The sequence below is a fragment of the Lactuca sativa genome, chromosome 1, assembly GCF_002870075.4.
Source record: "Lactuca sativa cultivar Salinas chromosome 1, Lsat_Salinas_v11, whole genome shotgun sequence".
Classification (NCBI taxonomy): domain Eukaryota; kingdom Viridiplantae; phylum Streptophyta; class Magnoliopsida; order Asterales; family Asteraceae; genus Lactuca; species Lactuca sativa.
In genome coordinates, this window is record NC_056623.2 from 54,421,638 (window position 1) to 54,430,837 (window position 9,200).

The 9,200-nt window shown below is 31.9% G+C and overlaps 2 protein-coding genes across 6 annotated transcripts; both read left to right on the top strand.

Moving 5' to 3' along the window:
• Positions 1-627: 627 nt before the first annotated feature.
• On the top strand, positions 628-6,080 carry LOC111880130 (calmodulin-binding transcription activator 6). Of its 5 annotated transcripts, none has more exons than XM_023876530.3 (14): positions 628-674; positions 810-909; positions 994-1,109; positions 1,623-1,748; positions 1,893-2,008; positions 2,156-2,244; positions 2,420-2,465; positions 2,543-2,651; positions 2,770-2,880; positions 3,027-3,337; positions 3,433-4,139; positions 4,741-5,305; positions 5,463-5,765; positions 5,843-6,080. In XM_023876530.3, the coding sequence occupies exons 3-14, from the start codon at positions 1,049-1,051 to the stop codon at positions 5,888-5,890; spliced, it is 2,592 nt and encodes an 863-aa protein (XP_023732298.1). In that variant the 5' UTR covers positions 628-674; positions 810-909; positions 994-1,048; the 3' UTR covers positions 5,891-6,080. The 5 variants fall into 5 exon arrangements, with proteins under 5 accessions (XP_023732298.1, XP_023732296.1, XP_042756725.1 ...); XM_042900791.1 differs by having other exon boundaries at positions 659-674; positions 810-902; XM_023876528.3 differs by having other exon boundaries at positions 652-674; positions 810-1,109.
• Positions 6,081-7,872: 1,792 nt separating this feature from the next.
• Positions 7,873-8,890, top strand: LOC111880128 (60S ribosomal protein L29-1). The gene is made up of 3 exons (XM_023876526.2): positions 7,873-8,026; positions 8,151-8,264; positions 8,650-8,890. The coding sequence occupies exons 2-3, from the start codon at positions 8,163-8,165 to the stop codon at positions 8,728-8,730; spliced, it is 183 nt and encodes a 60-aa protein (XP_023732294.1). The 5' UTR covers positions 7,873-8,026; positions 8,151-8,162; the 3' UTR covers positions 8,731-8,890.
• The last annotated feature ends 310 nt before the right edge of the window (positions 8,891-9,200 follow it).

Consider the following 9,200-nt stretch of genomic DNA (forward strand, 5'->3'; position numbering starts at 1 on the left):
AAAAAGTCCGTTATTTCTACTAAAAAAACCCAATATTAATATAAAAAAATGTCTTTCAAGTTTGAAATCAAACCATAAAATTTATCCATTCACAACTTTATCAAAAAGGTTTATAAAACATCACAACTCGCAATCAAACAATCAAACATTAAGATCATAATAAGATTTGTAGAACATCACAACTTTATTAATTCATACATTATTGAATTAAACCAATCGTAATGATATACACGTGATCTTGTGTCTTTAACGATACAAGGTCACACTCATCTTTTTGCTTTTTCCATTTAAAACGTTTTTTCTTTCTAATTCTTGGAGTTTGCATGATTGCATCTATACAAATCATAATGCTATTTATAAAATTAAAGTTGATTCAACAATCGATTTCTTAATCAACATTAATTTGAATAAATACAACATAATCAGACCTTACAAACAAATTTAAAGGATTGTTCATTTTGATACAAACTTATAAAACATATAACAATCATAAATTTATATTGTAACAACCTTGAATTGATATAATTATGAACTTATACATTTTTAATAACTTTTGCACACAACCTATACTTTAATAGTACAATTACACATAGACCTTCATTAAAAGTACAACTACACATCAACCCTATACCAAATTACCGACAATTCCAAAGGAACACTTTCTTTTTTCTACGGTGAGAAAACAGAGTGTTGACTGCTCAACCGAGTCTTCACCATTTCAATTGTTGATTTGATTAAGTTTATATCCTTCCTCTATATATACTCTAGATAATCGATTTGGGTTATTCTCTTCTCTTGCGTTTCTGTAGGTTTTTACTAATAATTTGATTCTGCTCCTGATTTGTGGAATTGTGGCTACTGAAAGTCAATCCTAGTGATTCGTTTGGGGTAGTTGATATACGGTATTAGGTATTTTGGTAGAATTTTGAATTGAATATTATATTGTTGATCCGGACTTCAATCAATCTTACTGAACTTGGCTACTTTTTGAAGCTTCGTTGTATATTCCTTGGATTTAACTAAAAAAACTAGAGGTTCCTTCTCCGATATGGAACCTGCGGTGTCCGGACTCGTTGGTTCAGAGATTCATGGCTTCAAAACCATGGAAGGTGTGTGTTTGATTCTGACCTTTTCTAGTTTATGCGTATATGGTTTTCGTTTCTATACTGGATTACATTTTTGACTCTGGTGGTGTTTGGATGTGCGTTTTGTAAGCGAATATGTGATCTTGTAATTGACTGTAATCAAATGCGGATGGTATGTAAATGTGGTTCTGCTCTTGAAACTGTAATAATCGTTTTTTCATGGTATTGACCGATCAAACAGATTCTGATTGCTAATTAACTAATTTTACTCTACTCTTTGATGATCAATTTTGTTGAAACATATTATTTTAGCCCTAATAATACGATAATCATAAGCAGAAGTAGGTTGATAAGTTATCCAAACTCCAGAAATCGAGGTAACAATAATCAGAGCACTTTCAAAACGCACATCCAAACACGCCCTTTCTGTTGCTAAAATTGTTGTTTATGCTTACGTTTTAACTGAAATTGAGGAAAATTGTTATCTAAGTTCATTTTTTACTTCCTACTGAGTCTGATTCTTAACTCCATTAACAGATTTGGATGTGCCCAACATGATGGAGGAAGCAAAGACAAGATGGCTTCGTCCAAATGAGATTCATGCAGTACTTTATAACCACAAGCATTTCAGCATCAGTGTGAAACCGGTTAATTTGCCTTCAAGTAATTATAAAAAGCTCATGATGCCTTCTCTAATATCACTTTTTACTACTGTTCTTATTATCTTATGTGTAATTGTTATGATTGTAATTTCGTTTGAGCTTTATAGCTTGGAAGATAAATCTTTTTTCCTTTGCAATCTAATAGGTGGCACTATCGTCCTATTTGATCGGAAGATGCTAAGAAATTTCCGGAAAGATGGGCATAACTGGAAAAAGAAAAAAGATGGAAAAACTGTAAAAGAAGCTCATGAACACTTGAAGGTGTGTTTTAGTTTTTATACATGATTTTACCTTTTTATTTCGTGTTTCTTGTGTGGAATAGTCAATATAGCATTAGTTTCTTGCAGATATTGTTCTTTCTTTATAAACTTTGTGATTATATACAAGCTCTCATTGCTGTTAATACAGGTTGGAAACAATGAAAGAATTCATGTCTATTATGCACATGGTGAAGACCGGTCAACCTTTGTTCGTAGATGTTACTGGCTTCTTGATAAGTATGCAACAATCCAAGATTTCATGGATATTTACAATACATATCTTCAATATGTTCCTTCTCTCTCTCTCTCTCTCTCTCTCTCTATATATATATATATATATATATATATATATATATATATATATATATATATATATATATATTGATCATTGTTTAATTTCATTATGTTACAGGAATCTGGAACATATTGTACTTGTTCATTATCGTGACACTCAAGAGGTATGTTCACATAAAAAGTTTATTAATGAAAAATAGTCAAACATATTTGTTGAAAATTGCCTGAACATATGATGCAGTTGCAAGGGTCTCCAGGGTTGACTGTTGACTCCAATTCTAGCTCGGACCCACCTACTTCATCAAATCTTTCAGAAGAAATTGATGGGGTTGATCAGGTGTACTTTACTGGTGTGTAAGTTTATTAATGAACATCAAAAAAACTTTGATTAATAGTCAAACACTTCTCTTGAACAATGAAGAGTAAATGTTTTAAAGTATTTTTCTCTTTTTTTTTGGGATTCAACAGAGCCTAATGAGACAGCAATAAATCATGAGATGAGAATTCATGAAATTAACACACTAGAATGGGATGAGCTTGTGATTCCAACTTCTGATAAGCTGAGTGGATCTGAAGGAGGTAATGAATTTGGTTTATGTGTTGTTTCTATCTGATTTAATGGAAAAAAAAAAAATCCCTTTAGTTGTATTAGACATGAAAGGTTGTTGATGATAAAGGACTATGTTTATATAATTATTTACATGTGTGGATCTATTAATTTGTAGGAAATGTTGCACAATTTGATCAAACTAACCAATATATATCAAACGGATCATTTGACAATGTAAGTAGACAAAATGCTCAAATTGCAAATTTAGGCATTGATGTCTTAAACACAATGCATAAAGATGGATTACCAACACAAGAAAGTTTTGGAAGATGGATGAATTACATCATCACAGATTCTCCTGGATCAATAGATGATCCACTTCAACATCCATTCACACCTTTCAATGGTGATAACAATTCCACTGATAAAATTTTCAACATAACCGATGTCTCCCCTTCATGGGCTCTAACAAATGAAGAAACAAAGGTACTGTTTTTTTTAAAAAAAAAACTTTCTAAAGAATTAAATGTCAAAGTGAAGGAAATAGCATAATGTATTATATTTGTGTTTCTTTTCTGCAGATTTTAGTGGTTGGAGATTTTAACAAAAAGTATATCCACCTAATGAACTCGAATATATTTTGTGTATGTGGGGATGCTTTTGTTCAATTAGAATTTGTTCAATCCGGAGTTTTTCGGTGTATGATTCCTCCACAAAACCCCGGAATCGTGAATCTATTCCTGAGTTCTGATTGCCACAACCCCATCAGTCAGGTGATGGAATTCGAATTCCGTCCTCCTCCTCCTCCTCCCGCCACTAATCTACCGACACCTGTCAACGAGAAGCCAGACTGGCAAGAACTCGAAATCAATATGAGACTAGCTCATTTACTTTTCTCCACATCCAAGAGTCTAGAAATCTTATCAAGTAAAATACCACAAAAGACTTTGAAGGATGCGATAATATTCGCACAAAAAACACGTCATATTGTGAATAGTTGGGATTTTTTGGTGAAGTCGATTATGGAAAAAAGAGTACCTTTTGAACGAGCGAGAAATAGCTTAATGGAGCTCACATTGCAAAATAGATTACTTGAGTGGCTTTTGGAAAGAGTGTTGGAAGGTGGGAAGCTTCCTGTTCGTGATGATGAAGGTCAAGGTGTTATTCATTTGTGTGCAATTTTGGATTATAATTGGGCGATTTACCCGTATTCATGGTCTGGGTTGTCCTTAGATTTTCGTGATAAATTTGGATGGACTGCTCTTCATTGGGCTGCACACCATGGGAGGTATGGTTCTTGTGTGTTATTCTATTCATATAAGGGTTTAACGTGAGAAATAGCAATGTACTTTGAAAAATCTACCCTGTTACAATGCTATAATTGGGTTGATTTTTCAAAGTAAAATGTTCTAATAAGAAAAAAGTTAAAGTAGAATGTTGTGATTGGGTAGAGCTTTCAAAGTATAATGTCATAATAAGAAAAAAAAAATCAAAATTACAATGCTACGATTTGATACATTTTTCAAAGTATTATTTCATAATTAGAACAAATTGAAAGTACAATGCTATAATTGAGTACATTTCTTAAAGTGTAATTTCCTTAAAAAAAAAGTAGAATGCTATAATTGGATAGATTCTTCAAAGTTATAATGTTTTAATAAGAAAAAAGTGAAAGCACAATGCTATAATTGGAAGTGCAATGCTATATGTGGGTAGATTTCTCAAAGTACAATGCCTAAAAAACCGAAATTTCAATGCTTTAATTGAAAAAAATGAAAGTAAGATGATATAGAAGTATAGCAGACAAATAAATGAAAGTATGTTACTATTTGTTGAATTTATCCCTTTCATTCGTAAAATTTTCAAAACTTTTTTTTAATAATGTTTAGGCAAAGGATGGTGGCATCTCTTCTCTCGGTAGGGGCAAACCCTAATTTAGTAACCGACCCAACTTCAGAAAACCCAAGTGGATGCACACCTGCTGACCTGGCATCCAAAAATGGGTACGAAGGATTAGCTGCATATCTAGCCGAAAAGGCACTCGTGGCACATTTTGAAGCCATGACATTAGCCGGAAACGTTAGCGGCTCACTACAAAGCACATTCCCAACTAACGAACCCGTTGTCCCAGACACGTCATCAATCCTTGTCAGCGAAGAGGAGCAGTATCTAAAAGACACCCTGGCGGCCTACCGAACAGCCGCTGATGCTGCCGCCCGTATACAGGCGGCGTTTAGGGAGCAGTCGTTTAAACTCAAGACAAAAGAAGTGGAAGTTTCCAATCCGGAAGACGAAGCTCGGTGTATTATAGCCGCCATGAGGATCCAGCACGCCTTCCGGAACCATGAATCGAAAAAACAAATGGCGGCTGCTGTACGGATACAGTATAGGTTCCGTACTTGGAAGATAAGAAAAGATTTCTTAAATAAACGTCGTCAAGCCATAAGAATTCAAGTAAGTTTGACAGGTTATTGTAAGTGACAGAGTGGCCTTGCTGACACGATCTACTGAGATTGAGATTCAGTCCTGTGTCGTTCAGATTCGTTTTTTTATCATGAGATTGGGAGAGTGTTGTTGTTTTGGTGATTAATGTTGTGTTTGTTGAATCTAGGCAATTTTTCGAGGACATCAAGTGAGAAGGCAGTATACGAAGATAGTGTGGTCGGTTGGAGTGCTTGAGAAAGCGATATTACGTTGGCGATTGAAGCGAAAAGGGTTTCGGGGTCTTCAAGTGGATGCTGATAAAGATGAGAAGCAAGAGAATGTTGATGGGGAAGAAGGATTTTTCCATGCGAGCAGGAAGCAAGCTGAAGAGCGTGTTGAGAGATCGGTTGTTAGGGTGCAAGCCATGTTCAGATCAAAACTAGCTCAAGAAGAATACAGAAAAATGAAGCTACAACACATCCAAGCATCCGTATGTGTATTCTAGTGCTTAAATGCAATAAATAACATACTTTCATTTATTTGACTTTTTTTTTTTTTTTTTTGCAGATCGAGTATAATGAGAGCTTTGACCCTCCAACTGACATGGAGAAATAGAAGACGTTGGTATTTATGTTTTGACTGTTGTAAATGCATAAAGTATGAGGCAAGTTGTGTCTGCTCGTCTGTCTGTATTTTTATGAGAAAGAGGGCACGATGGTTTTGAGTAAATTGTTTGTGTTAAAGTTTATAGAATGATTTGATGTGATATAGAAAAAATGGGAATGGAAACGAGGAGTTGATGCTATTATTGTTTAGTAAAGTAATAATAAGGTGAATGAATGTTTGATGTAAACAAATAAAGTTATATGCTTTGACAAACATATAATTTCGCTCGTCATTAACCTATAGTAATAAATGGGCAAAATACAAGACATAAAATGTAGTTTTTAATTTTTTAATTTTTAATTTTTTTTTTTGTTATGACAACATTGTACTTCCAAATCATTCTTTGTTATATATGGGAATGGGTGATCTGTCACTCGCAATAATGAGTCATCCCATTATTTTTTTTAACATTGTAGAAAAACATGTTAATTTGTGTCATGTAATCATAATTCAAAACAAAAGTTTACTCGTTTTTTTTTTTGCTACTTGTCATATTCTCATTCAATTTGTTAAATGTCATTTTATGTTTATTTTGAATTAATTTTTTTTTTCATATATCATTTTATGAGTTTTTCTATTTTATTCAATTCCATATAATATGTTAATGTAATAATTATAATAAATATAGGAATAAAAGGATATTAATTTCATTAAGAAATTTACCTTTTAATTTCAAAATTCTCAAAATTAAGGCTAATTAGCTTCTTTTCTTTAGTTAAATGGTGTTGCCCTCCCTCCTTGAGGTTGAGGGAATAAGTCTCATTAGAGACATAAGTGGAATTAGGAGTAGTTTAGGAGTAGAGTAGATTTGTCGTTCTAAAAAAAACATTTCCATCATAATAAATCATTATTTTCTTATTTTCTTATAAATTTAAGGTTTTTAAATATTTTGACCTTTATATTTAACATTTTTTTTAGATTAACGAATATAATAAATTGGTCTCACAACTAATGATAATATTTTAGAAATATCATAATAAGGAAAAACAATTAAGAACGAGGGAAAAATAAATACCATGTTGCTATTTATTACCTCTTCCCCCTGATAATTTTGAAAGTATGCATGGTCAAACCATTCAAACCTACATTGGTTTAGTATAACTTGCTAATGAAATTATTGCTTAATAAAAAATGAAGTCGAATTACATTGTATAATTTTCCAAAAACTAATTTAAGAAACAATTCGGAAAAAATGCTATCATATGAATTATGGGTTTTCTTTTGGATGGATCAGATTGATTTGATCCAATTAAGTGAATCTAAATTGATTTCGATTTTCAAAACATGGATCCGAATAGTCCAAACTAAATTCAAATCCGATCTTGTCCAGTCCGATTACAATTCGATTGGATCGATTTTTATAATTCAGTTTTCAAAAACCGAAATATTTTAAAACGATATATAATTATAATATTACTCAACTTTATACAAGAAGTGAAAACAAATTACTTAGTTGTGATTTGAACTTTATAAATAATTACTAAGAAGATATATCATAGTTAAATATTTTATAGATAGAAAACTTTTTAGAGAAAATACATGTTAATGTTTTTTTTATCGGGTGAAACGTTTTGGACCTATTTGAAATAAATAAATTACATAATGAATAACTATATATATATATATATATATATATATATATATATATATATATATATATATATATATATATATATATATATATATATGTTTATTCAATTTTTTAAGACTATTCGATTCTTATTTTATAAATCAAAACCAATCCAAAATAATAATTTGGTTTTGTTGAAAACTAATTTAAAAATTCAAATATCCAACCCAAATTATCCAATTGAACAATTTGGTTTTATCTAAATAATAAAACCCTCATATTCAACAAATATGTTACACAGTAAAAAAAATATATATATACTATATTTCAACTTTGATGTATTTGAGAACATTGTCACAAATTCAACAAATATTGGGCCGAGCCCTATCTATGAGGCCCATTTCGTAAGAGCCGCAAATTAGGGTTTTTAAAAAGAGACGGCGATCCCAAATCCTCGTTTCAGTCGATCGTGAAAAACTGAAAAACCTAATCTCTCAGGAGCTGCAACGTAACAGGTTTTTCTCTTAACCTTTTCCAAATTTACTAGCTTATTTCCAGCTTTCGGGGATCTGTATGTAAGCGGACTCCGTATTTTCCTAGTTATTTGTGTGTTGATTTGTTAATTCTTGGTGTAAACAGTGTGCCAGAGAGATGGCCAAGTCGAAGAATCACACCGCGCATAACCAGTCGGCCAAGGCTCACAGGAACGGTATCAAGAAGCCAAGGAAGCACAGACACACTTCCACCAAAGGAGTAAGATTTTTAAGCTTTTCCCTTTGATTTTTGAGCTTGAATGAGTGGTCGATTGTTCTTCGTTAATAGGTCATGTAGATTTTTAAAAATGCGATGTGATGCTTGATGGATTACAATGTACGCTTTTAGCAAAATCGAAATTTGTCGTAGTATTTTATACACAAAAGAAGTTTTTGAAAATTATGAATCAAATCATGTACACTTTAATTCTGGAATTGGGATTTGATTGTTTATGGTTTTTGTTGTGATATGGATACGGGTGAATTTCATCATGTTTTAGTGAATTGGATGAAAACCTAAAAAAAAATGTTTGTTTGTTTTCTATTTGGAGAGTGAAGTAATGGTGTTTGATGATTATTTTGTTGAAACTATGTGTGTGATGCAGATGGATCCCAAGTTCTTGAGGAACCAGAGGTATGCAAGGAAGCACAACAAGCAGAGTGGTGAATCTGCTACTGAAGAATAGATGTTCTAGGGTTTTTGATTTATGATCTCTTTCTGTTTTGAATTTTGTTATCAATTAGAACTGCAATATCTCATGTGATTTTTGAATCTAGTTTACATTCTATGTTATGGTTGTCATTGTGTTTTGAGTATTCTATCAATGAAATCATTTCTTGAGTCCATTGATTTCAAAGTTCCATTACAAAAACATATCTTGTATGTGAGTACTTTTAGAGGATGATTGTTTTCAAATAGGGGGATCATCTAAAATTGAGATTCATCACATTTAACTACTCTGATTAAGTGTTAATGTATCACATTGTTCATAGGAGTAATTTAAGTTGATGTTTTTTGCAAGTCTTTTGTTATGTTATGATTAAGGATGTTTTTAGAAAGTTTTTTGTTATAATCAAGTAATTTCTTGGAAAATCTTGTTATCATTAGTAATGATACAAAAATGGATTCTCACCTTTTTTGTGTAATTTAGCTTAA

Coding starts and splice junctions, on each gene's coding strand:
- LOC111880128 (XM_023876526.2), top strand. CDS start 8,163: ATGGCCAAGTCGAAGAATCACACCGCGCATAACCAGTCGGCCAAGGCT. Junction 8,265..8,649: donor GACACACTTCCACCAAAGGA/GTAAGATTTTTA, acceptor TGTGTGATGCAG/ATGGATCCCAAGTTCTTGAG.
- LOC111880130 (XM_023876530.3), top strand. CDS start 1,049: ATGGAACCTGCGGTGTCCGGACTCGTTGGTTCAGAGATTCATGGCTTC. Junction 1,749..1,892: donor ACCGGTTAATTTGCCTTCAA/GTAATTATAAAA, acceptor GCAATCTAATAG/GTGGCACTATCGTCCTATTT. Junction 5,766..5,842: donor TACAACACATCCAAGCATCC/GTATGTGTATTC, acceptor TTTTTTTTGCAG/ATCGAGTATAATGAGAGCTT.